Source organism: Neurospora hispaniola (genome assembly GCF_033458365.1).
Source record: "Neurospora hispaniola strain FGSC 10403 chromosome Unknown B0T23scaffold_8, whole genome shotgun sequence".
In the NCBI taxonomy this organism is placed as follows: domain Eukaryota; kingdom Fungi; phylum Ascomycota; class Sordariomycetes; order Sordariales; family Sordariaceae; genus Neurospora; species Neurospora hispaniola.
Genome location: NW_026944413.1, coordinates 368,875 through 394,284, shown reverse-complemented (window position 1 = coordinate 394,284; position 25,410 = coordinate 368,875). Strand labels below are relative to the sequence as shown.

General features: G+C 46.7%; 10 protein-coding genes across 10 annotated transcripts; 5 read left to right on the top strand and 5 right to left on the bottom strand.

The window, feature by feature from the left end:
- Positions 1–276: 276 nt before the first annotated feature.
- On the bottom strand, positions 277–2,204 carry B0T23DRAFT_387639 (SPX domain-containing protein). The gene is made up of 2 exons (XM_062837695.1): positions 971–2,204; positions 277–774 (listed from the first exon to the last, which is right to left on the bottom strand). Exons 1-2 carry the CDS (start codon positions 1,827–1,829, stop codon positions 533–535), a joined length of 1,101 nt encoding a protein of 366 aa, XP_062689013.1. The 5' UTR covers positions 1,830–2,204; the 3' UTR covers positions 277–532.
- Positions 2,205–2,972: 768 nt separating this feature from the next.
- B0T23DRAFT_324456 (uncharacterized protein) lies at positions 2,973–4,781 on the top strand (the record flags this gene model as incomplete). The annotated part of the gene is made up of 3 exons (XM_062835428.1): positions 2,973–3,088; positions 3,150–4,566; positions 4,656–4,781. The coding sequence occupies 3 exons, from the start codon at positions 2,973–2,975 to the stop codon at positions 4,779–4,781; spliced, it is 1,659 nt and encodes a 552-aa protein (XP_062689012.1).
- Positions 4,780–6,827, bottom strand: B0T23DRAFT_225516 (uncharacterized protein). The gene is made up of 4 exons (XM_062833804.1): positions 5,989–6,827; positions 5,741–5,909; positions 5,421–5,645; positions 4,780–5,354 (listed from the first exon to the last, which is right to left on the bottom strand). Exons 1-4 carry the CDS (start codon positions 6,725–6,727, stop codon positions 4,967–4,969), a joined length of 1,521 nt encoding a protein of 506 aa, XP_062689011.1. The 5' UTR covers positions 6,728–6,827; the 3' UTR covers positions 4,780–4,966.
- An 853-nt stretch (positions 6,828–7,680) lies between these two features.
- On the top strand, positions 7,681–10,053 carry B0T23DRAFT_447416 (uncharacterized protein; the record flags this gene model as incomplete). The annotated part of the gene is made up of 2 exons (XM_062841004.1): positions 7,681–9,480; positions 9,576–10,053. The coding sequence occupies exons 1-2, from the start codon at positions 7,844–7,846 to the stop codon at positions 10,051–10,053; spliced, it is 2,115 nt and encodes a 704-aa protein (XP_062689010.1). The 5' UTR covers positions 7,681–7,843.
- A 768-nt stretch (positions 10,054–10,821) lies between these two features.
- Positions 10,822–12,237, bottom strand: B0T23DRAFT_387627 (histone-fold-containing protein). The gene is made up of 4 exons (XM_062837694.1): positions 11,599–12,237; positions 11,396–11,467; positions 11,253–11,340; positions 10,822–11,189 (listed from the first exon to the last, which is right to left on the bottom strand). Exons 1-4 carry the CDS (start codon positions 11,759–11,761, stop codon positions 11,099–11,101), a joined length of 414 nt encoding a protein of 137 aa, XP_062689009.1. The 5' UTR covers positions 11,762–12,237; the 3' UTR covers positions 10,822–11,098.
- Positions 12,046–13,067, top strand: B0T23DRAFT_407402 (uncharacterized protein; the record flags this gene model as incomplete). Its single annotated transcript, XM_062839185.1, has 4 exons — positions 12,046–12,059; positions 12,100–12,189; positions 12,688–12,925; positions 13,050–13,067. 4 exons carry the CDS (start codon positions 12,046–12,048, stop codon positions 13,065–13,067), a joined length of 360 nt encoding a protein of 119 aa, XP_062689008.1.
- A 411-nt stretch (positions 13,068–13,478) lies between these two features.
- Positions 13,479–13,964, bottom strand: B0T23DRAFT_225447 (uncharacterized protein). Its single transcript, XM_062833803.1, has one exon. It carries the CDS (start codon positions 13,878–13,880, stop codon positions 13,548–13,550), a length of 333 nt encoding a protein of 110 aa, XP_062689007.1. The 5' UTR covers positions 13,881–13,964; the 3' UTR covers positions 13,479–13,547.
- Positions 13,965–14,368: 404 nt separating this feature from the next.
- Positions 14,369–14,960, top strand: B0T23DRAFT_324304 (histone-fold-containing protein; the record flags this gene model as incomplete). The annotated part of the gene is made up of 3 exons (XM_062835416.1): positions 14,369–14,424; positions 14,547–14,839; positions 14,905–14,960. 3 exons carry the CDS (start codon positions 14,369–14,371, stop codon positions 14,958–14,960), a joined length of 405 nt encoding a protein of 134 aa, XP_062689006.1.
- A 359-nt stretch (positions 14,961–15,319) lies between these two features.
- B0T23DRAFT_324882 (uncharacterized protein) lies at positions 15,320–15,989 on the bottom strand (the record flags this gene model as incomplete). Its single annotated transcript, XM_062835466.1, has 4 exons — positions 15,320–15,460; positions 15,534–15,575; positions 15,770–15,902; positions 15,967–15,989. 4 exons carry the CDS (start codon positions 15,987–15,989, stop codon positions 15,320–15,322), a joined length of 339 nt encoding a protein of 112 aa, XP_062689005.1.
- A 1,444-nt stretch (positions 15,990–17,433) lies between these two features.
- Positions 17,434–19,737, top strand: B0T23DRAFT_387612 (dihydrolipoamide succinyltransferase). The gene is made up of 4 exons (XM_062837693.1): positions 17,434–18,071; positions 18,227–18,565; positions 18,625–19,017; positions 19,074–19,737. The coding sequence occupies exons 1-4, from the start codon at positions 17,829–17,831 to the stop codon at positions 19,368–19,370; spliced, it is 1,272 nt and encodes a 423-aa protein (XP_062689004.1). The 5' UTR covers positions 17,434–17,828; the 3' UTR covers positions 19,371–19,737.
- The last annotated feature ends 5,673 nt before the right edge of the window (positions 19,738–25,410 follow it).

The following is a 25,410-nucleotide window of genomic DNA, read 5'->3' as shown; positions in this document are numbered from 1 at the left end:
CGTGTATCACGTCCAAATCATCATCAATAGTAAAGTAGAAACACAGAATGGCCCAACTCGAAGGAATTTCAACATGATTGAGATTCAATGATAAGGGGTATCCCGTAAAGGCAAGATAGCCAGCCAGGCAGATAAGGTACACCGTCTACATCACGATGCATGGCCCATCGTTTGTATCAACGTAGGCCTCGCCCAACAATTCCCTGCGTCTCTCTAGTTCGTTGTAACGCTGTTTTTCTTTTGTTTCCTTAGGAAACCACTTCTCCATATAGGACATCAATTTCCAGTCGATGTGGGCTGTAGTTGGCAAAGGCGACGCATGTTAGCTATACGTGCTCAATACTGCTTATCGAGCCATGTTGGAATTCATCATTACCTTCAGTCGCAGATAGCACGGTTTTGGCCCGACAGAGGGGGCACAGCTCTTTTTCCCGGGTTTGCATCTTGATCATGCACCGGATGCAAAACATGTGGTCACAGTCCAGTCGCACGGGGAGCCAGCAGATCGAGTAACCTACAACATCCATCATTATCAGCTTGGATATACCACCACGCAAGGCTGTGGGGGTGGGCGGGGTCTAAATTTTGACGTAGACCTGCCGGCATGCGTACAGATTGTGCATGTGTAATCCACAATTTGGGGAACACGGCTGAGCACTTCGCAAGCCATCTGTGAGCAGATGTCTTTGGCAATACTCCCAACGATGAAGGGGGCAGAGCTCATGGCTTTTGGGAACTCTGCCTTCACACCCAATGACGTCTGTTTATCGAATTCTGCTGAACAGTTAGCATATGGTCATGTCATAATCCTGTACGCTTACAATGACCTCCTCTTGATCATAACACGCAAGCTATTTTCTCGCTGATACCCTTCCTCACGCTCGCTCTTCTCTATTTCTTCTTTCTGCCCCGCATCTTCGTCTTGCCCTTTTGTCTTGTCATCCACTACTCCGTTCTGGGCTGGACTCACTCTTGATGATTTTGGTAACCGCTGTTCGGTTAAGCTCTTGGAACTTGAAATTTTTCAGGAGGGTTGCGTTGAGTTCGAGGAAATGTGTGTAAGCTTCCGCGCTAGCCTTGAGTTTGAATTTTTGTAAAAGCTGTCGTTTGTTGACCTCATCCTGGAACCAAACAAGCTGCTTCCGCGCCTTCTCACTATCACGCGGACCCGTGGCTGTCTCGGCAGTCGAGAAGAATACCTGGGCGGCCAGGTAGAGTTCAAAAATCTCACGCCAACGGTAGAGGTCAGATTTTGCTATATGAATGACTCCCTTGCGGGGCCGAGCCAGACGTGCAATCTCATCGCCAAGCAGCTGTATACCGTCATTCATAGATTGACGCTCTTGGGTTTGCAGCGAGTCTAGCTCGACCACATCTGTTTGTAGGATGTTGAAGAACTTTGCGTCTGAGTCCAGAGGAATATCAACCCATCCAGCATCCTGGGCTTGCGCCAGACTCGGGGGTGACAAGGTGGGATTTCCCAGCAGTACAGACGACGACTTGGGAGGTGCGCTGGCGGGCGTGCTGAGCTCTCCTCCCGTGAGGAGCTTCGGAACCGTATCGGATCGTAGACAAATGGTACTGGCCGAGGGGCGGACTACCAGTTTGGGGCGGAGGATGTGGGAATTCTCTACCCTTAGCCTGTACTCTGCGTTGTGATCGGCCAAGAGCCTGTGAAGAGTATCGGGGTCATAGCCGTTGCGAGTAAGTTCTTCTCGCACCTTGCCCAGGAGCTTCTTGAGCTGACCGTACGGAATGGCTTTGTCTACCCAATGCTGAGGGTAGCTCTCCCCTTGCAGGGCCTCCTTGAACGAGTGACCGAATTTCATTGTAGCGACATGGCCATGCAAAAGTCCTGGTATTCGTTCGGAGGCGTGGTCATGGCGAGTAACTGTAGGATTGGGGAAGAACGAGGGGCAATTTGGCGAGTCGCGCGGTGCGACAGCGATGACTACTAGGTTTGGGTCTAGGTCGGGTCGTGAATCGGCAATAGCTGAAGAGAGGAAACTCGGAATCTCGTTGGAATCGAGTCGGGACGTTGACACGCGCGGACGGTTTGGTGTCGTTGAAATCACTCAACTAAATGTGCACCAGTAATGTTAGACATGAGTGTGTGTCTGTTTGCTCTTTTGAAGGCAATGGCAATGAATGGCCTGTTTGTTGGTCGCACATGGCCACCCATCCTCAGCCAATGTGGCACTTAGTATAAAGGTGGAGGAAGAGCTGCACTGCACTAGACTTACGTACTCGAATGGACGGTCGCTTCTTGGTACAGGTACACCTCCAAGCAACGAAGTGACCGGCGATGGCGACGACGATTGAGGCGCGCAGGTACTAGGTGATTATATCCCTGGTGCTGCTGTGTGCGCGCCGAGGCCAGTCGATATATTCAAATCTGCGAAAGCACACCGTCTTCTCTTACCATGCCATCTACCTCTTGTTCCGTCGACACGGTTCTACTACCTATGTTCCTCCGCCTCCCCCGAACCCTCTACACGACGAAGGTGGTGGCCATGTGATGGTTCATGTAAGTGGAGAAGGCGAGGGCTGCTTCCAATTGGAAGGGCCGATTCTGTTAAGTATTCTAGGCAACTCGAGTGGAAGGTCTGGGCCAGCAGAGTAGGTATTTAGTTACCTACCTACCGCCTAGTCCCGCGTTGACAGACAGAAACTAGGGGTGGACTGTACACTATATACCTACTCGTCAGGGCTCGAATCGCCTACCTTGAGGTTCCCAACGGCGAGTATGCTGCAGCCCGCCCCACCTCAACTTGGTTGCACCCACCGCCCGACCCGCCTCAGCATCATTTTTTCTTAGTAGCGCCGCCATCACAAAAGCACAGATGTGCTGTGTACTTATACTAGCAATGCTTTTTCTGCCGATTCTTTCTCTCTCCATCATCCTCATAGAACGCCATCTGCTCACAACCGTACCCACGTGACTCATTGCGCCAGCAAGCTAAGATTCCCATATGGGTGCCGAGCAATCAGCCCCGCGGTCCGGCGGACAGACCTCTGCTGCCGTACTAGAGCGCAAGACATGCTATTATGAGGTTCTGGGGGTAGATCGCCAGGCTGCCGATACCGAGTGAGCTCATTTCCATCTCAGACGTTGCAAGTTCGCATACGGTACTGACGAGTTCAGGTAGGATTCGAAAGGCATACAAAAAGAAGGCCCTCGAGCTGCATCCTGACCGCAACTTCAATGATGAAGAGAATGCGACCAGGAAGTTCGCCGAAGTACAGACGGCCTACGAGATCCTGTCGGATCCTCAGGAGCGCGCCTGGTACGATTCCCATCGTGAGGCCATCCTCACAGGCCAGACAGATGTCTCTGGCGCTGAGCCATCTGGCCATGATGGAACTAGCTACACCTCCGCAACAGCCATCTTTACGCTGATGGGCCGCTTCAACTCGAGTGTGCACATGGACGACAGCCCTAATGGTTTTTTTGGTATTCTTAACTCGTTTTTTGACCAACTCGCGGCCGAAGAAACCGCAGCGGCAGATTGGGAAGGCATCGTGCCCGTAGAATATCCAGCTTTTGGCCGGGCCGGCGACGACTACGATTCCGTCGCGAAGCCATTCTACAAGATCTGGTCAGGCTTCTCTACCAAAAAGACGTTCAGCTGGAAGGACAAATATCGCCTTAGCGATGCCCCTGACCGTAGAGTCCGTAGACTCATGGAAAAGGAAAACCGCAAATTTCGTGAAGAGGGCATCCGCGAATTCAATGATGCCGTCTTGTCCCTCGTGTCGTTTGTCAGGAAACGTGACCCTCGTTATATTCCAAACACGCAATCCGAGTCTGAACGGCAACAGATCCTACGGACTTCCGCCGCTGCTCAGGCGGCCCGATCACGAGCCGCCAATCAGGAGAAGCTGGCCGAGTACGTGGTGCCTGACTGGGCTCAGGCGCGGGATGATGAAGAGCAGCCGCTTAGCGAGTTCTCTCTCACTTCTGAGGAGGAGTCCGAAGTTGAGGTCCTCGAATGCGTTGTCTGCAACAAGACATTCAAGAGTGAAAAGCAATTGGAGGCGCACGAGAAAAGCAAGAAACACGTCAAAGCCGTTCAGCAACTGCAAAGGCAGATGAAAAAGGAAAACGCCGATTTCCACCTGGGTGTAGAGAGTCTTGCTATTTCGACGCCCTCACCTCAGCCGCAAATTCCCCGAAAGACCAATCTGGACGGTAGTGATGATACCGCAAAATCCCCCTTGAGCGTTTTAGGTGGCAATTCACAAAGTCACGAGGACATCTACCAAAGCGCAGAAACGCGAGAGGAGCAGGGCCGAAGTGCAGCGGATGACTCGAGTACGGAAGATGACGAGTATGCACCTCGATCAACAGTCGAAAATCGATTCACTGCTGGAACTGCCTTTAGAGAACCACGGCCCGACAGTCTGGCCACTAATGAAGGCGTCGACTCTCTGACTAACAACATTCTCGGCCTGGAAGTTGGTGGGACGGAGTCTGGCGTTGCTGGTAAGAAGTTGGGTAAAGCGAAACTAAAACGCGAGAAGAAGGCTGCGCGGCAAGCCGCTGAAGCAGGTGAACAAGGCACTGTAAGTTGTAACTCACCTACACTTTGAAGAAATCGCGCGTATATTATATTGCGTATATCGCATAACACTCGACTAATAGGAAGTAATAGCACCTTTGCGCCTTCTGCAAAGAAACCTTCTCATCTCGGACTAAGTTATTCGCGCACATCAAGGAACAAAATCATGCGGCCCCTGCACCTAAATCCACAAAGGGTGATAGAAAAGCGAGACGGTAGATCGTCTTGTGTACTTCCGTCACACCAGACGATCATAACACGCGCCCAAGACTTTGTACAATATAGCGTCGGTACCGCCACCTACCGTGTGTGCCTCAACGTCTCTTTTCGTCGGTCTCGTACTGGCTTGAAGTTGAGTAGTAGAAGCGAGGCTCCGAATACATCATGCCCCGTTTCTTGAGTCATTATGCTCCCAAAGCGGGTTCTCCATCATCATCACTCTCTAGAGTTTCTACTTCATCAATGGCTTCGGCACGCCCTCCACCCTGCCCCCTGGCAGGGTCGTACGGGGAAACACTGATGATGGACTTGCCCTGAACATGCTTCACGGAGCTTTTCCACGTGTCCCAATCGTCCTCATCCTTGATGAGAAACCCGATAAGCATACTAGGATCCATGTCGCCAATATGAAGCTGTCGCAGCCGTCGAGTATGACACGTATCCAGTTCTTCTACCGTATATCCTCTCGGATCTTCGCGATAAGGAAGTGCAGGCCGTGGGTGATGAGGATCCAAGTAGAAGAGCCGTTGGCCTTGGACGCCGACAAAATAAAGGGACGAGGAAGGACGACCGCTAATGTTCACGTTAGGATGAGTAAATGCATAGTGCCAGGTCACATATTTGGGTTCAAAGACTTACCCGGCTATACCTATTGACTGGGGTAACTGCAGAGTTGAGATGAGGGCCTCTTCGTATACTTGGTTGATTTTGTCAATGCCAAGTCTTGTGCATACGAGAATCAGTGTTGGCTGGAAGCCGCGCCCATCCGGATTCGCAACCGCCATAAAGCTGTCTTCGTAAACATCCGGTAGGTCACCGGTTGAGTATACCCGCAAGCCCGACTGCTTCTCGTCCGCCAATGCCCTGCACATTGTAAGCCATACTGTCACACTACTCACTCTCTTTGTCTTCACGAGTCAAGGAGGCTTCTTTTGTTTGCCCGGAGGACCATAACCTACTGTATGCATCGTGCAGTGGCCGACGGACCAAACCATTCACCCGGGTATTTGCCACACGCCGTGGCACCGTATTTGACAAAGTTGTGTAGGGAATATGGGGCGCGAGGGTCGTCTGCAAAAAGGGCAATGATGTCCTTTTCCGCATCTAAGTCTGTACCTCGCCTCCATTCTATACCAGTGCTATTAGTTGTCACGCTTGTTGTTTATTTTTGTTGTTGCGAGCAAGCATGTCGAAAAGAGCAACTTACCACGGCCAAGGCGAGCAATAAGTATAGCGTTTGCTAGGAGGCTCTGACCTGACCTTATCATGCACCCCCAGCCCGTATCGGACGAGAAGCCCGTCAAGTCCGAAAAGGTAGTCTTTATCCGCATCGCGAAGGACAGGGCAGAAGACGCTTGGGGGTCGCTCGATCTCGGAATGAATGCAAAGTCAGTGCGGTACGTCATCCATATACGAGACTCGAAGTCGTCGAGAAAGGCAGGCGGCCATCCACCATCTTGCCCAGGCTCTTCGTATGCTAAAGCCGAATCATAACCACTCGTTACAGAACCTGGGGCCGTGTCGAAGGATCCCAGCTGGGAACCTGCCGGTGCTGCAGACATTGAGGTGTCCGATAGACAAGTTGCCGTGGCAATGGTCCGGACGCCATTAAAGTCTTGGTGCTGATGCGTGGCGGCAAGCTGTGACTTATCCAAGGGTGGTGTGTCTGCTGTAAGCTGGGATAGCGACGACGATGACAAGGGCGAGCCGTACTGCTTGATGTCAAGCGTGTACGAACAGCCGAGACACCACACGGGCTCATTGATAGTGCGATTGTTGACAGGCTCCCAGTCCCATATCCGGTAGAGGAAGCGGCGGCCTACACGTCCAACTTCGGCAGCGCCGGCTCTGGCAGCCTCCATTGCGTTAACCAGCTTCGGAGATGTATTGGACACTGTCTCTTGCCAGCCAGTGCTGCCGGTGCCGCTCGGTCGCGAGGAAGTCATGAATGCGTCCCCTGGGTGCCCAGAGGCGAGGTGGGCTTGACGGATAGAAGTGGATGCCGGCAAAATTCCAACTTAAGCCAGACACGCAACGCGTCCTGATGAACAGAATAGCTGAGGATCGCTAGACGACGAGATCAAACTAAAGATGCGGGTATCGGCTTCGGATATGGCGATGGTGGGGATGAGAAGGTGGCGGGGGTGATGACTGCTGTTAAGTTCTCGTATGTGCGGATGGCATCCAAGTTTGGAGGCCGGGAGAGAAGACGGAAGCCGCGTTGTGATGCTAAATGGAAGGTTTGTATGTCGTCTGTAAACTGCCCCAGCCTGCCAATGAAAGAGTGCACTGGCGCAAAGAGTTGGAGGATTCAGGCATATGAGCCTTAGGTAGAGGGAGGGCGGCAAGGTAGGTAGGTAGGTAGGTAATTAGGTACTACTACGTCTAGGTAGGTAGATACAAGTGTAAATCAACCTCCCTCCCATAACAATTTATGTAGGCAAACAGGTGGTTCCCATTGTTTGAGTGTTCAGCTGCGATGAGCGGCGCGGGGGGAGGGGGGGGTGCGAGGTGAGATAACGATGTCATCTGAGTCCTCCCGTTGATAGAACTATGGACCCGAAGCCTATAAGTTTCCTACCCGTATGGTTGCTTTCTCCCCTTCACCAAAAGCAGGTTCACCCACGTAGGTACTACCTTTACAAACAAACGCCGTGCTTGCTGCCCACTTGACTGCCCCTGGTTATAGGGCGTTACATACTGTAAGACCCCTTTTGCGCGCACGACGACGTCCATCTGATTAGCCTACCTAGAGGTACCTACATACCTACTTCGCTACCTACCTACGCCCAGTGGCCCAGGAGCACTGTTTCCGGAAACGGAAAGCAGTTTTGGCTACGTCGACACGGCAAACGAGATTTTCCTCCACCGCGCCGGAAAATCATGACAGGTACCAGTCTTTCTCCAGGCTACTGCTTAATATCCAATTTGCCACAGCCACAGGTTCGAGTATAGACCTCCCTTTATGCTGCTCCTTATTCGTCTCCGCCAGCCTCCATTTCCAAAGGTGAACGTCTTGGACCGGCATTGACCCAGACACAGCATCATCATCTACGCCCGCTATGGCGCCTAAGAAGGGTAAACGGCCACATGCGGGACCCAAAACTGCCCGTATGCGAGCTACAACAGCACAGAAAACCATACGAAGCGCTGCAACCGCAGAAACTTTGAACACCGGGACAGCCGCGAGCACCCATGGTAGAATTCCCTTCTTCCACTTTCATGCAGTCGCCCATCTGACACCTACCGTAGGGTTCACCATGCGAGATGAGGCTAGAAACACGACATCCCATCAACTACTTTTGGGTACGAGTCTCAGGACGAAGCCTGTCCAGTTTGTGAGTGCCGGCTACATCGAGCCGCTCAAGCAGCCTGAGTTGTTACCTCCTGCATTCCCAACCTTGGTTGGGGTGGATACCGCAGAGGAGATTCAGCTTCAGCTCAATGAGATTCAGGAAGCTACGGTTGAAGCCGTTGGAGAAAACTCAAAGCCGCTGGGCATCGATGTACAACAGTCCGAGCCCAGCCGCAACGATAGCACTCACGACGAAACCGACCCGGTTGCGAAGACGGACGGGAATGTTGAAGCTACCGAGCAGCTCTTCTTTTTCGACGTAGCTCGGGACGAAACTGTGGTTGGCACAGATCAACCGCCCGTGCCGATTCCAAATCGCCAGTCGCTTGCTGATCATTCCGACTCGAGTGAGGAGATTATTCTCTTCAGAGGCAGAACCACGCATGTCCAACCTACAGTCCAGCCGGTATGCGAGCCAAGAAACCATGCTACCAACATGACTCGTCAACCCATGGTTGGCAGTACCGGAACTGCTGCAGCCTCCACGAGTACGAAGGTGGTCATTGCAGCCAGGCCTACTTCTGCGCAAGGAGGCAGGCCCACGTCCGCATTTAAACGAAAGAGCCCCAGGCGGGACTCGAAGCGAGATTCGAAGCGGGAGCAGAAATACATGGAGGATGATGACGAGGATGAAATCCTGGCTGACTATATCGCCAATCTTGCGGACGACTCCGATGGAGATGACATACTCACTAGCCACCTCAGGACTTTCGCCAACCGCAGGGACCTAGGTGGAAATGAGAACTCTGTCAACTTTGGGGACGAATCGGATGACATGGATGCCATGTCTGAGACAGGCGGTAGCAACGCCAGCGACGACAGTGATGAAAACGAGCAACTGGATATTGATGAAGAAGACATCGACGACGAGACACTTGCTCGTCTCTTCGCTAAACAAGAGGAACTGGGCATGGGAAGCAACGAACTGGTCTTGTTCTCAGAGGAGGCGGCTTTCAACGTCCAAAAGGCCAAGAATAAAAAGCGTGCAGGCCGAACCGAAGGGTTTCCCAGTGCCACTGCAGTGGCGGATGCATTTGACGGTCTCGAGTTGACTGATGGATGGGTCAACCCCGGGTTTATCCCACCAGGACGGAATCGGCGCAATAAACAACCTCCCAACTTCAATGTGTCAGACTCTGAGATTGAACTGGTTTTGAAGACTGCATGGCAGAAAGACAGAGAGAGGAAAAAGCAGCGCAAGCTCGAGCGGGAGGAATTGCGTGCCCAAGGCCTTTTGGGTAAACGTGCGAACCCAGACGACTTGCGCGTCAAGTATCTCACTGGGATGACACTTGACGACATCAAAACTGAGCTTGTGGCATTTCTCCTCACCACAGAAGAAAGGTATGCAGTTCGGAACGGTTCATCTATCATCTTCATTCCGCCCTCCCTTATAAGCCTCGCGTGCAGTTCAACTAACATGACTCCTGCTTTTCCAGTCTCCAGTTTCCCCCAATGGATAAACAGGCTCGCAAGGTTCTTCACGAATTGGCCAACAAGTTCAAAATCAAATCTCAGTCAACGGGAAAGGGAGACCAGCGCCGTCCAATTCTATACCGCACGAAAGCCACCCTGAGATACAAAGGACACCGAAGTGAAGAAGTGGTCACTCATGTTGACCAGGAAGCGGTACGAATTAAGCGGAAGTACTTCCACCGACTTGATGCGAAGGGCAAACCCTCGTACAAAACCCCGTCTGGTGGCGGCGGTGGACGTTCCGGTCACCAAGCCGTCACAGTACGTGAAGGTGAAATTGTGGGAGCCTCAGCCCCGGAATTAGGCCAGGAGAATAAGGGCCGCGCCATGCTGGAAAAGATGGGATGGAGTAAGGGGATGGGTCTCGGTAGCTTGGATAACAAGGGAATTCTGGAACCTGTGAAGCAGGTTGTCAAGCGATCCAAGGCAGGTCTTGGATAAGATGCTGGGTACCAACTTGTGAGCAGGAATGCCTGGGCTGAACGACCTCGAGGTGTACCGCGGCAAAGATGTGTAAGTATCAATATTCAACGGGATCCAGATCCTCCACTGTGCATACATATCACCTGGCATGGTCTACGCTTGTACACAGGAAGGGCGAAAATGTGAAAAAAGGGAACCAAAAATGCCAAAGAACAGGAAATCAAAGGGGGGTTCTTTTCTGGTGCAAGCAGTGACTGGTTATAACTAGCTCTCCCATCACGACGTCGAGATGCATATGCCGGAAACAGACTGTCGACGTTAGGTCTTTACCTCCTGCATCACACCTCTCTCCTGCGTAGCCCGTTACATAACATAGAGCATAAACGCTCGGTCCGGTGCTCCAACCGCACCCCCCCTCTCTTTTTGCCTCAACGATCACCATAGGCAACAGTGACTCGTCCACGAGAAACGACTATTCCTTCGCTAAATCGGCCCAGCTCCGAACCCTCTCTTTGTGAGGCCAAACCATGAGCTTGACTAGTTCAGACGAACGTACTCCAGTCACTAACCATGCCCAGTGACATCGGGCCAAACTCCATTTCAGAGTTTCAAAGCCGCGATGGTGCCCTTAGGGTCATGGCAGTTATGGTTGGTTTCGTCGGTCAAAACAGAGCCATGCCGTTGAGGGCACTTGCTGGATGTTCATTTTTTTTTTTTTTTTGTTTCCCCGTGTCGTTGGAGCGAAGGCGCCGTCACTAATCAAACTGAACACGCTACGTTCTTTGATCATGTGCACGATTTCATTTCGTCCGAAACCCTGATGTCAAGGTATGTTATTGTACAATCGCAAGAACCCCATAAGCCGTGAGAAGACATTGCCCCCAAAGATAATAAAAAAAAGCAGACCATCCGTAACGCATTGCAATTAGAAGAGACGCCAAGCGGATTGTGTTGGAACCTCTGGCCAAAAGTCTCCTCGTAAGTGACACCCAAATGCCAACAAATCCTAATGCCCTAGACAGAAAATGAGAGGAAAGACACGAAACACCCCGTCACAGAACACTTATTTCGTGCTGGAAGAGTACTTGGTAACGGCCTTGGTGCCTTCCGATACAGCGTGCTTGGCAAGCTCGCCGGGGAGGATGAGGCGAACACTAGGTGTTATGTTAGAAGATGCGCAGCCCCCCCTTTTTTTTGGATAAGAACGGAAGACATACGAGGTCTGGATCTCACGAGAGGAGATGGTGGACTTCTTGTTGTAGGCAGCGAGCTTGGAAGCCTCGGTGGCAACGCGCTCGAAAATATCTGGTCATGTCAGAGACCTGTACTGGATCGTTGATACGTGGAGGTTTGGTCTTACCGTTGACAAACGAATTCAGGATAGACATGGCGCGGTTGGAAATACCGGTATCAGGGTGGACCTGCTTGAGGACTAAATTTGAGTGTTAGCCGAGAACGCTACAAACTCTGAAGGGCCTTGACACGTCACAGATTGCATTTCGCAATGCGATCCCATGCTTCGCGCTGGATATAATAAGGGAAAAAGTGTATATGGCAACTCACCCTTGTAGATGTAGGAGGAGTAGGTCTCCTTGCGGGCCTTGGTGCGCTTCTTCTTGTCGCCAGAGGCGGCAGTCTTCTTTCCGGCATCCTTCTTCTCGGGGGCCTTGGAGGCAGTAGCGGGGGCCTTGGAGGCAGGCTTCTTGTCGGCGGGCTTGGGAGGCATTTTGGTGATTTCGATAGTTCGAGAATTAAAATTCAACAGATGGAGATGCGTAAACGGGCGTTTTTGCTTCGGTCGTGAATGGTCGCGGACAAAAGTCGAGAGAAGTGGTTGTTGGAAGGAGAAAATTGAGGTCGGCGAGGGGGGATGTGCCTTTTTGTAGCTGGACGCGCCGGGCGCTGGCACGGACTGATTGACTGATTGAGCTGGGCAGTGCGCGAAAAGTGGAGTAAGATACCTACCTGATTTGGTAGAAAAAAAAAGTCCCCAACCTACACTAAGTACCTATGTACAAAGCCAGGTGCACAACCACTGAAGCACTTGGTGCTTGGCATTTCCAGGCCCATGCCACGTTGGCTCGTGCGCTACGACAGCCCACCTGGAAGGGGCCATCATAGGGAATTTGAGAATCGATACAGGAACTCGCAACGGTACATGCATGCATGTCGCTGTCCAAAAACCCGCAAGGTCCCCCGGGCTCTGCCGCCGCGTTTTGGAGTCCGTGGCCCTACACTACCAAAGAACCCGGCTTGAACCGCGACCCCCGACCCACTGGCCCGCCCCTTTCAACAACAACAAGCTCCAGGAAACGAATGGGAGTCGCTGCTCAATTTTCCTGTGGTTGGTAATGATATATGAGCAGTTTAGAATCTGCACATGGTAAGGACACGAACAGGCTTGTTCCTCACGTTATCGGGGAACATTGGCTGGGCGCGCGATCCCAATCTGTCCGTGATTATCACGTTCCGCTGGCTGTTGATAACGACGGGACTGCCCTGGTCGGATGTCTCTTGTGGGGGGGAACAGGAGTGAGGAGACACCACTTTAAGAATCCTGTCCAGTCCCGGGCAGAGTACCCATCTCGGTACCCATGGAGCTGGCGTACGTAATCAGAGGCTATAGGGCAGAATGCACGCCAAAATCTCTAGCAACACCATCCCCATTCAATTTCTCAATACTACGCCACGGGCGCACGACATGATTGGTTCCAGTAATCCCAACTCCATGTTGTCCAAAGTCCGCGACAGGGCGAGGAGGCAGACTGAACCCCAGTGGCACATGACAAGTGCGGAGGAAGCTGGATTCGAACATCCGGGGAAAGTGCCGATTCTTCGGGTAGGGCTTAGATGGGGACACAGGATCCGCCTGATCGCTGATGGGATCTGGGTGTGCATTGCCAAGTGCATGTCACTCACCACTGGTGAGCAAGGTTTGGGGTTTTAATGATATGTCACGAAGGTTTTGAAGCACATTGCACACGTGGGGAAGACTACACAGCTCGAAACCACAGGTTTGTAAAGATGGGTAAGAGCGAACTTGATCCACATATTTGCGAACTGGAATGTCTCATGAGCGAAAGAACACGATAAAGATCCTGGTAGATGAGCTGCATTCCGTTATCAATCACACTTACTTACCTCCCCTAGACAACAGAAATGCAGCAGATTTGGCATGGCCCAAGGTTCACTACAAATTTCGAATCTGAGCCTCAGATTTTTTTTTCTCCTTCAGAAATGAGGCGACTTCCGAGTCGGATCGTGGTCTCTGATGTCCGTAAAAGAAGGGAAGGGCGAGTTCCGCTCGATACATCAACCAGTCAATCAATGCGGTCATTGCACGAGAGTCAGCTTCGCTGGCTGCACTTCAGATGAAATTTCGACGAAGAAGGGCAAAGCCGCTACCAGGTGTCCAAGATCAGCCAATTGACAGGTAAGGTCAGTAATAGTGAGAACCTTCCAGGATCGTAATTGGTGTTAAAGGTGTAGCAGAGGACCTGACTCGTTTGTGGCTAGGAGATCGCGATAGGGAAAATTCTGTGTTGCCGCCCCCCACAGAATATACCAAGACCAAGACACAAATGGCCACGAATGGCATATAGACTTGCGATGCCAATCAGCCAACATGTCTTGTTGCCCCTTCTATGCGCCTCGGTGGGGGTAAGGAAAGGACCGTAGTGGAGGGGAAAATAGAGAGAAAAAAGAATTGCAAGATGAAACTCGAATAAAATAAATAATTGATAAAAAGGGCCTCGGCGGAAATAGCTCGTACTGGGCATAGGAATATTGCAGTTGGCTGATTTGGATTTGACGATTTGGTGGCCACGGCAATTCGTCAGTCGCATGTTTGGTGAGTGTTAAGATGGTTGGCGAATGTCGCGTGCAAGGGCATAGAAAGGGAAACTGATGAAAGCCCTGACTTGTTGGGCGGGCTTCCCTTAATATTTGTAAAATCAGGGTAGCTCCATTAGTGCTGTAATTTGGAGCTTTTGATTGTCGTCAGCAAGACTCCACTTCTGTGTCTGACCAATGGACGGTCCAAGCCAATTTTTGCTTACTACCCACAATCGCGTCGTGCAGCCCCATTTTGGGATTAGCCCCAACGCCTCGATCAACAACCTCCGGAAGGCGTGGCTGATCCGTGTTTGCAGCGCCCTGACGCGAAAACTACTTAATATGCACATCCCCCGCCAGCCCTCGTTCTCTTCCACCCCAACTACACTTCCCAACAACCAACTTCTGCTTTCTACGTCAACCGAAACGACGCGACTTCCGAGTCTTACCGCTCCAACGAACACCCATTTTTTCAACCACACCCAATCAAACTATCAAAATGACTGGAGGCGGCAAGTCCGGCGGCAAGGCTAGCGGTTCCAAGAACGCGCAATCGTGAGTCAGCCCCTGTTTGCGCGTCGCTTCCTGCATCGCCAACCTTTAGAGCTGCGTTTTGAGCTCCGAGACGGAGCCAGCGCCGTTGTGCCGTTCATCACGCTAACCTGTGTTCCACACAGCCGTTCTTCCAAGGCTGGTCTCGCTTTCCCCGTCGGTCGTGTCCATCGTCTCCTCCGCAAGGGCAACTACGCCCAGCGTGTTGGTGCCGGCGCTCCCGTCTACCTCGCTGCTGTTCTCGAGTACCTCGCTGCCGAAATTCTTGAGCTTGCCGGCAACGCTGCTCGCGACAACAAGAAGACTCGTATCATTCCCCGTCACCTTCAGCTCGCCATCCGCAACGATGAGGAGTTGAACAAGCTTCTTGGCCACGTCACCATCGCCCAGGGTGGTGTTCTCCCCAACATTCACCAAAGTACGTGCATATGGTTACTCGTTTCAATGTCTACATGTGTTCTAACATTGTTTTCCCCATTGCAGATCTCCTTCCTAAGAAGACCGGCAAGACTGGCAAGAACGCGAGTCAAGAACTTTAAAGCCGGAGCTTAGTTTAATTTCTGTTTTCTCTTCCCTTTTTTCTGGTTGGCACGTTGGGTTCATGAAATTGGGGTTCACGGTCTAGGGTCAACGGTTGCTTTTCATGTTTGGGCTGTACATTATCCCCGTCAACGGTGATGGGTCATGAATGCGAATATCTTTTGAGCATCAGTCAAAAGTGCCGTTAATATCTCCATTATTTCAATCTCCCTTTCATTCACTCGTTGTGATGAATATGCTCAATAGCTGTCGCTACGCCATGCTGAACCAGCTGTAAGTGATAGGCTGTAGTCTGCGCTCATGTTCCACAGCTACCCCGCCATTTTGTCTGCCTGGTTCAGATCCCCGCTTCAGAAAGTCATGTACGGGGCATGTTAGACCCATGAATTCTTTGATGAAACCCAGCTTGAACGTGTCTATTCGTGACCATCTGTATAAAGTAATGATAGACGGTTGGCAACATGCAGGCCGATTTCTCAGAACTTGAGCGGCGGAGGAGCTGTGATCGAGGCCAGAGATATTAGCGGCTGGCAGCGTGATGGATCAGATGGATTACATGGACGCAAACTTACGGTCCAGAACGTGAGCAGGCAGGTTCCTCTCGTATTTTGAACCTAATTGACATTAGCAAGACTTCTATATGTACTCGATCGCAAGTGAAAGACTGCTTGCCTCCGGGAGAAAGTGGAGGAACAAAGGGGTCGGGATGTTTCCAATGCTCCAGGAGCTTCTCCGTCTCTTTCAAGAGCACCTAAGGCGATTGGTCAGCTTGGGCAGACTATCATATCCTGTGAACAGCGCTGCGCACCCGTAGTTGCCTAGGATCGTGGACGTCGCGGTTCTTTTCGAACAGGGAGCGAATGTAGAGGGCCTGGCCGCGCCATAGTTGGCGATTGACAGCCCAGTCGAGCGAGAGCTTCAGTGAGCGTCGGTAAAGGGACCTGTCAACAAAAGGTATAAGATCCTTGTTCTTGTCGCCATGATGGAGGACATGGATATACTGACAAGACAGCCGGTCGCGTCGACATGGTGGATTAAACTGACTCGTTCACCGTGGGTCCCGTTCGTGGAGCTCGACGAAACGTACGTTGTAGGCGTATATCCTATTTTGTCCAACAGCTTAGCACCCACCTCTTTGGCTGCGGTAGAGACAAGTGATAATCGGCTGTCGTGCGATTTCGGGCTGAGGCGGTGAATGGTAGGATAAGATAGAGATGATGAGGGAATCCGCAATTGCGCAATTGGGAAGAGGTACGTTAACACCGGGGGCTCTGCACAGGCGATTTGGATGGGCTTGCAGGACGCGCTTCCGTACTGGAGGGTGGCTGCCTAAGGCACAAATTATCACTTCAGCACCTGGCCATATACGGGGTTCACACTTCGTCTACTTGTGTACGCAGTTCACTACACTAGGTACATACCAAGAAGAGAAGTGATCTTTGCTCTGCCCAGTCTTACAAGCCTTGCGTCTTGCTTGGCTACCCAAAACTAGTCAAATCCGTGCTTTGGAGACTGCCATTCGAGGCACATGTAGCTATTACCTATCTTTATAGATTACAAGGACGTCCCTAATTATTCGCTATCATATTCATATAGTAGGCAAGAGTAACTTAGACCTGATCGATTGAGATTGCTTAGGCAAATCGCTAGTTGCCTATGAAAGACGCGATGTATACCAATGCGGTCTAAAAGCCTCGAGACCTGGGTAATCCGACACCCATGGCATATTTAAGATCCGTTACTCCGACGGTGTAAACGGTAACCCGGACGGATGGGCGAACCAGAGGTCCAAGCGTCTACGACATGCTAGCCTCGAGCTAGCGCACATACTCTCTCTACTACACGTGTACACTGTGTACACTATCTGCTGGGGAGGTGGTCCAGGGTAGTCTGAGTACGGACAATAGGATAGAAAATGGATGAGCACTTGACCGCTAAGAAAATGGTGCCCAGTATGGAATGATGGAAATTGAACGTCTATACATAGATTGTTAGATTCGCTGTCTTTCGGGAACCTTTCACACTCAAGTGTTATGCTTGACGATAAGCCGGTTGCCTGAGGGGGGCAACGATCCACGATCCGACTATAGGGTAAAGCCTAGGGAGGCTTGTTAGGAATGATAATTTAAGTGCTATGGAGGTGTTCGGTGCAGGTTGATCCCTGGACCGTGCAGGCTACCGGGTCGCACCCCGGAATGATTCTTGCGATAGCTCCTTGGGTTTCCAGAAGATGTTCCCCGTCCCAGCAAACTGCGAGGCTGACCCCGTGACGCTGTGAAGGACGGCCAGACAGGCTTACCTACTCTAGGTAGGCTGGTAGGGGACTCTAAGGGGACTCTAGTGTAGTTTCTTCTTACTTAGTTTACAGGTGTAACATGGACACTACACTACCTAGAGGTAACGGGTACGGTGAGGCTGGTGTGCTGCGCTGCCGTGCGGTGCGGAGAAAGCGCAAAAAAAAAAAAAAAAGTCGCGTAGAGTTACTGTACTGTGTGTGTGCAAACCATATGCTGGTGCAACAACTTGTTGGAAATGCGCGGGAGTCGCTTATTATGCGGGAGTGAATTTGACAGCTTGTACGATATCTAAAATGCAATTGAGTTAATGGACCCTTCCTTTGGGTCGCAGACGATCTGACCGTTAGTTTTCCGGTTGTCCCGGCAGATTTCTGTGCTGGGTGCTGCGTCATTGTCGCCGAGTCAGAACGGGACCTGTAGCCTCACGACAAATCTCATCTCAACCGCCAATTTCGCGTTCTTCATCCGACGCTGTTCCCCCCAACCTTGGTCCTACAAAACCTCTCAAAAGGCACATATTTGTCTCGCTTCCCTACCAACTCCTGCTCCTTTGCCCGGCATCCCGCTACTATGCTGTATAAAGGTCTTCGTCTTGCGGCTCGCGCCGCTCCCAAACTCGCGTTCTGCAATGCGACGCCCGCACTCCGGCAGCTTCCCCTGCAGTTCCAGCATGTCCGCACCTACGCCGATCAGGTCATCAAAGTCCCCCAAATGGCCGAGTCCATCAGTGAGGGTACCTTGAAGCAGTGGAACAAGAAGGTTGGCGACTATGTCGAGCAGGACGAGGAGATCGCGACCATCGAGACCGACAAGGTGTGTACGACGCTTCCTTAGTCCCGTGCCGGTGTCGGAGCCTAGACCGCTTGGAGCACATGCTGTCTGACCCCCTGTCCTGCCTCTTGCTACCGTCATAGCTCGCCAGCGGCACATGTATTTGCTTTCTAACTGCTTCTGCCACTGGGTTCTAGATCGATGTTGCCGTCAACGCTCCCGAGGCCGGTACCATTAAGGAGTTCCTCGTCAATGAGGAGGACACTGTCACAGTCGGCCAGGACATCGTCCGGTTAGAGCTTGGTGGTGCGCCCAAAGAGGGCGGTGCCGAAAAGCCGGCCGCGTCCGAGAGCAAGGAGGCTGCTCCCAAGGACAGCGCTCCTACTCCTGAGAAGGCTCCGGAGCCTAAGAAGGAGACCAAGCCCGCCGCTGCTCCTGCTCCCACGCCCGCCAAGAAGGAAACTCCTGCCCCCAAGCAGGAGACTACTCCTGCGAAGGAGGCCCCGGCTGCATTGGGCAATCGCGAGGAGCGCAGAGTAAGTAAACGGCTCCTGAGCAAACGGAGTGGTGAATCGGGCAAACTAACACCCTCCAGGTCAAGATGAACCGCATGCGCCTCCGCATCGCCGAGCGTCTTAAGCAGTCCCAGAACACAGCTGCCTCGCTTACCACATTCAACGAAGTTGACATGTCGGCCCTGATGGATTTCCGCAAGCAGTACAAGGACGAGATCCTCAAGAAGACCGGTGTCAAGCTCGGCTTCATGAGTGCCTTTTCCCGCGCGTGTGTCTTGGCCATGCGCGACATCCCGGCCGTAAATGCCTCGATTGAGGGTCCCAATGGCGGTGACACCATTGTCTATCGGGACTATGTTGACATCAGTGTCGCTGTGGCCACCGAGAAGGGTCTTGTCACTCCCGTAGTCCGCAATGTTGAAGCCATGGACCTCGTTGGCATTGAGAAGTCCATCGCTGATATGGGCAAAAAGGTACGGCTTCCCGCGCCTATGGAGTGCTTATATTACCTTACTAACGGTTACTGCAGGCTCGTGATGGTAAGCTTACCATTGAGGACATGGCCGGTGGCACTTTCACCATTAGCAACGGAGGCGTTTTTGGCTCCTTGATGGGTACCCCGATCATCAATCTTCCTCAGAGCGCAGTTTTGGGTCTCCATGCTATCAAGGAGCGACCTGTTGCTGTTAATGGAAAGGTTGAAATTCGCCCCATGATGTACTTGGCTCTCACCTACGACCACAGGCTGCTTGATGGCAGGGAGGCTGTCCAGTTTCTGGTTAAGGTGAAGGAGTACATTGAGGACCCCAGGAAGATGCTTCTTTAGGTTGTTGTAGTGGCAAAAATCAAAGATTGTGTGTATTGCACCGGGCTTCTAGTGCTCTCATATCATATGGGTTGAACAATAATAAGAACAACAGAGTATTGAGAGTCAAGTCATTAGGATGTGAGTGTAATGGGTCTGGCGCTTAGGGATATAATGCCCGGCCGCAGAGCCGAAGCATGCTCCCTAGTTGGCCGATACCTTAGGCCACCTGTTCTCTTCTAGTACTTAGCTTCCGGGCTGCAAGCTTTTCCCAGCCTATAGACCTTTTTCTCTTTGTTGATAATCTCAAGCTCTGTTCTACCCCTACTAGACATATTGTATTATACTTAGTAGACTTGAAATATATTATGGGAATTCCTCCCCGCACCCACTCTAGTCCTTAGAGTTACCCTGTCCTACCAGATGACAACTGTTATACAACACTGGCTGTTTTTGCTAGTAATCTCGAATTTTCCAATAAAGGTAGTCACTTAATATAGCACTAAACAGCTATATCCTTCCCTATCAGCAATTTAACACTCGTTAGGTCTACAAAATCGACTGTTAGACTAGCGGGCGAGCTACTAGTTAGGGATATTGGTTTATATATAGATATTAATTCGTACCGCGCGAGTAATTTATACTAGCTAGTAGAAGCTCTTAGCGCTAAGGTCCTTTATACTAAGCCGATTAACTAGTCTTGTTACATATATATATAGTTTAACTACATTTTATCCATCCTAAATAAGTACCCAATATATATATATTATATACCGTTTTAACGTCGGACTGACCTTCCGACCGAAACCCCTAGCTTAATAGGGCTTAATGGACTTATACTACCCGCGCTCCTAGAGCGTAGGGGGTCGACCGCGTGGCGGCAATAGCGCTTATATGGTTACAATCCTCCAAAGGGAAGTAATACTTCTATCCTCCACCGTAGGATTAGTAGAAACCCTATTCTAAGGTAATTAATAGTTTAATTGAAAATACTCTATTAGAACAAAGGAAAATTATATAAGAGAGAGAAGTGTTACGCGAAGATGTACTTTACAAGTAATAACAATAGAGAAAGATAAAGTAAGCAATTGGTTGCTAGACAAAGCAATAGTATATAATAATTAACGACAGTCTTATTAAAGAAAACTAAAGATAAAAACTATTGCGAGCCTCAACCTGGGACCTTGTATACGACTTTACTAAGTATAAGTAAAATAACTATAAGGTTAATATAATATAAATTAATAATCTATTAACTATAATAAAAATTAATAGGATAAACAATCTTGTATAGCAAATTATATATTTTAATAAGTAGTTACTATAATAAAACAAAACATCTAGGTATCTACTTAAAATACCCTATAATATTTCCCCCTCAACGAAAAGAAAAGAATATTCGCTATCAATATAATACTATTAAAACTAATTATATATATTAAAAATTCAATTATCCATGAGAACCTCTATCTATTACAGTATACCCAAGTTAATTATCAGAATATAAAAATATATAATTATCTAAATATAATATACAATTTAATAACTTAGTATCAATTTTTTAGTAACTATATTCGTAATATAATTAGCGATTGTTAAAATTATCCTCTTCTATCTCCTTAGTTTTTATTCATATAATATACATTTCAATAAGAATATTTACATCCTAATAGAGAATCCTTTTATTCCTAATCGGTAGGAAGGTAATTATGATAAAGAAAGTAGGTAGTAAATAAAGTATTAAAGCCAAAGTCCGAATGAACTAAAATTATATACAATTTATTGGATAATCTAATTAAATTTAGTATATATAAAAGCGAAAGGTTACCGCAATAAATATTATAGGGAATAGTAATATTAGGAATAAATTTGAGTATACGGGTTTTATTAGTAGATAAGGTAGCTGAGTAGTATTTAATTTGAAATTTTTATAACTCTCTAAGTTTTATACGGAAAATTATTAATTCGGTCTACAATTTCTATACAATTTAACCCCAATACTCATTAAAAACCGCCAACACTACAATTTATTTCTAGGAAATGTTTGTTAATATACCTTTAATTTCTTTATGAAAGATAAAATTAATGAATATAGTACGTTTTTTATTAATTTCGATAATATAGTTAACTATCTTCTTAATTAGAGGGAGCTTATTTCATACCAATTTGACTAATGCTACCTAAGTATAATAAAAATAACTAAATCTACCTAATAAACCGCCGATCTATTCGGGAACGCTAGTATTATATTTAGAATATTAAATAACTAGTAAAATTACTTTTAAAAGAATATAGTCCGTAGAATTAGCGTGTCCTTTGCGTTTCTTATTAAAAGTAAAGTTGAAAGTTATTTTAATATTATAATTAAAATTATATTTTAAAAAAAGAGGTGGTCTACTCGTACTGTTTAAAAGGTCTTGTCGGACTGTACTCCACCCACCCCCGACCAGCAAAAGTATTCTTTCGAAAATTTCGCTAAGATTCCCCGCAAAATCTGGGTATTATATTCTTTCGTGACCTGACATACGACGGCCCAGACTTATACTCATTTACAGGGCATTTTACAACGCACTTTACAAGGCATTTAACGGCACGGTCGCACATTACACTCAATTAAGCAATTAGTTAATCTATATTAATCCATACATTTATAATCTATGTGATTTTTATTGTATAATCGAATACTTTGATTACTAGCGAGTCTCCCTTACTAAGTTTAAATCCTAGCTTAAATACTAGTTAGTATACCTCCTCCTTTTACTATATTAGCAATATAACTTCCTTTACCCTATATAGAGCTACCTCCTCTCCCTCCCCTCTATATACTATTATAAATACGATTTCGTCCTTTACTCTATATATTAGTTTAGGATTGGCGGCGGTCGGCCTTATCCTCTACCTCTAAATTAACCCCCTCCTAGTTAAATGCTATTCGCTATATATTTGGCCGTATTCGTATTGATACTGTAGAATTATAATTGCGGGATAGTTTTAATACTAGATGTTGGCTGCGAGTATAAAGGGGTTATAATACTTGTATATATATTGGCGCTGTTAATAAAGGAGGTTGTATAGTAATAGGTATAATAAATTGGGAAATTCGAAGATCGGGCGTAAATGGCGTATTAATACGAGGGCGGCCTCTCTAGTATTTAACATAATTAAAGTCGTAGTATTATAAATATTAATTATCCTTAAGAAGGCTCCTTTTTAATTATTAATATAAGTGAAAGTCTTCCTTGCTTAGAGTTAAAGGGTTAGTACGGTTAAGAAATCGCTTTAGAAGTATATAAAAATAGGGTATATTGTATTGCTAAATAAAAGAGTATATATAAGGCGGTAGATTGTCGGGGTGGGGGTTGCGGTTGGTTGGTATTATTCCTGGAACGATACGATATTGGTTGAGGATTATATTTAGAATTTGTTAATAGATATTATAAAGTGCTATATTTATTTAGCGTTTATTTATAAATTTATATTTAAAGCGGGCTCTTTAGTTTTGTAGTAATTTTGTAATTGAGGTTTCTATAGCCTTAATTATTTCGAAAGATTGGGTAATAATGTAATTAATAAAGCTATTATTTATATTGGAAGGATAATTAGTATATAGGGTTTAGTATAGGGGGTAATATAGTATATATATTTAGGGACTATTACTTACCTATAACGATGAATCCCTTTAGGTAGCGGTTGATTGACTTAATTGGCGATATAGTCCTAATATTAAAATTAAATTGCTTATTAGTATAATATATTAATTAATCCTCCTTAATTAGTATTAGAATATTTTTAATATAATAGAGGATTTTATTTTATTGTGTAAAGAAGTTCGTAAGTTTCTTGTAAGTAGTATAAAAATTATTAACCGTAGTAGTATAAATAATATATATTTAAAGATTATATAATTCCTACTTTAAATATTCTTCGAGAGGTAGAATGGGACTAATATAATTATTATTATTAATAATTCGATTTAGGTATTTAATAATAATATAACTTAGAGGATTAACTTTATTTTTATTAATATTGATATTATTATTCTAGAGAATATCTATTTATACGGACCAAAAAGTCTATTTGTACGGACCCCCACTTCTTTTTTCTATACACAACCCTAACCCTAGCGAATCTCAACCTATTAGATGTATTCTTTTAAAAATTTCGCCTAGAAAGCTGGGCATTACATTCTTACAGGCTATGCCAAGCCTAGACTCTAGACTACAGCCAGTGCTCGCACTAGACCAGTTTTATAGGGTATTTTATAGCGTACTTTATAAGGTATTTAGTAGTATAATCGTACGTCGTATTTAATTGAGTCGCTCAATTAAGCGATTAATTAATTGTATTCAATCTATATTAATCTATATATTTATAATCTATTTAATTTCTACCGTATAATCGAGTACTTTAATTACTAGCGAATCTCCCTTACTAGGTTTGAGTATTAATTAGAATATTAGCTAGCGTACCCCCCCTCCTTATACCTCCTCCACCCTATATAAAATTGCCTCTTCCCTTTATATTTCTTCCTTTTTAAAAGCTTTACAATTAGCTTCGTCCTCTCTATAATGGAATAGGAGGGTATTCGTCTACTATATCCTCTACCTCTAAATTAACCCCCTCCTATATAAATGTATTTTTCTAAATAGATAGCGTTATTTATATTAATACCGTAGGGTTACGGCTTATTTTAAGTTATTAACCGCGGTTAGGCTAGATATAAGACCGACTTCGGGGTTGTAATACTATTTAGAATTGAATTAGTACGGTCGATAAAGGAGGCGTTTAAGTACTAATTAGTATAATTAATTGGGGGGTATAAGGATTATTTACGAAGGGTATTAAATTATAAGGGTAATTACGTAAATAATCTATACGGTATATATATAATATTTAAAATATTTATCCTTATTAATAAAACCTTTAGTAAGTTATTAGTAGGGGTAGAAGTTTAATTTCGTAAATTTTAATAATTTAGGTCGGGTAACGAAGTTAAGAAGTAAATAATACGAATATAGTAAATTGAATTACTTAATAAATTTACTTGTATATAGCTCTAATTCGTCGGAGTCTAGATTATTGGCTATTAGTATAGTACCTAGAGTAATATAGTACTACTTTATAACTAATTCGAGATTTTACTAATATACCTAGTGCGGGGTATTTTCTAACTAGTCTATATTGAGGTGGTGATATTAGGTAAGTTGCGTCTCTTTCTTAGCGTATTTATTAATTTAGTATTTTATTATATTAAAGAGGCGGAAGTTTTGAGTAATAGTGTTAATAATTGGATTATTGCCTATATATTATATGATAATTAGTATACTATAGAATATATAGGGGGTAATATAGTTAGGAGTATTACTATTAATAATAAAACTCTTTAAATTTTAATTAGCCGATTCAATTAGGAATATAGTACGATAGCTAAAATTAAGTCTCTTATTAATATAATAAGTAGCCCACTCCTACTTAACCACTATATACGTTTCTCTTAAATACATAATAATCTCAATCTATTACTTAAAGAAGCTCTCGAGCCTCTTCTAAATAATATTGAATATTTTAATAATATAAATATAATATATATACTTCTATAAATTGTAAAGTTTAGTACGAGAATATTTTATAATATTAGGGAGAGCGTTTAATTAAACCGTACTATTTACTAATTTATTTATACGGGTAACGATATTACGATCCTTATTATTAAATTTATTTAGAATTGTTATATTATTAAGTAAATATATTAATTAGATTAGCTAGGTCGATTAGGCTATTCGCTAGGTCAATGCTGATATTTCTTATTATATCTATATAGTGATTGCATTAGTATAAGCGTAGTTTACTTAAGCGGCGACCTTCTTATCCTATTTATACTTAATATTTAATACTATATTTTTATTAATATAAAAAATATATAATTAGGAGCGTACTTCTAGATAGATTTATTTAATAGCTACCCTTATTACCGGATTGTAATTGGTTATAGTAATTTTCGGTTTATTAGTATTAATAGTTTTACGATAGGTATTAATTTAATTTATTAACTAATTGAATC

Excerpts from the sequence above, each read along its gene's own strand:
- B0T23DRAFT_225447 (XM_062833803.1), bottom strand. The coding sequence starts at position 13,880 with ATGCGACTGACGAATTGCCGTGGCCACCAAATCGTCAAATCCAAATCA.
- B0T23DRAFT_387612 (XM_062837693.1), top strand. The coding sequence starts at position 17,829 with ATGCTGTATAAAGGTCTTCGTCTTGCGGCTCGCGCCGCTCCCAAACTC. Across the intron at positions 18,566-18,624 it reads GCAATCGCGAGGAGCGCAGA|GTCAAGATGAACCGCATGCG; the intron begins GTAAGTAAACGG and ends AACACCCTCCAG. Across the intron at positions 19,018-19,073 it reads TCGCTGATATGGGCAAAAAG|GCTCGTGATGGTAAGCTTAC; the intron begins GTACGGCTTCCC and ends CGGTTACTGCAG.
- B0T23DRAFT_225516 (XM_062833804.1), bottom strand. The coding sequence starts at position 6,727 with ATGACTTCCTCGCGACCGAGCGGCACCGGCAGCACTGGCTGGCAAGAG. Across the intron at positions 5,910-5,988 it reads TATTGCTCGCCTTGGCCGTG|AATGGAGGCGAGGTACAGAC; the intron begins GTAAGTTGCTCT and ends GCACTGGTATAG. Across the intron at positions 5,646-5,740 it reads GCCACTGCACGATGCATACA|GGCATTGGCGGACGAGAAGC; the intron begins GTAGGTTATGGT and ends TACAATGTGCAG.
- B0T23DRAFT_387639 (XM_062837695.1), bottom strand. The coding sequence starts at position 1,829 with ATGAAATTCGGTCACTCGTTCAAGGAGGCCCTGCAAGGGGAGAGCTAC. Across the intron at positions 775-970 it reads GGTTACCAAAATCATCAAGA|AATTCGATAAACAGACGTCA; the intron begins GTGAGTCCAGCC and ends ACTGTTCAGCAG.
- B0T23DRAFT_387627 (XM_062837694.1), bottom strand. The coding sequence starts at position 11,761 with ATGCCTCCCAAGCCCGCCGACAAGAAGCCTGCCTCCAAGGCCCCCGCT. Across the intron at positions 11,468-11,598 it reads CTCCTCCTACATCTACAAGG|TCCTCAAGCAGGTCCACCCT; the intron begins GTGAGTTGCCAT and ends ACTCAAATTTAG. Across the intron at positions 11,341-11,395 it reads CCTGAATTCGTTTGTCAACG|ATATTTTCGAGCGCGTTGCC; the intron begins GTAAGACCAAAC and ends TGACATGACCAG.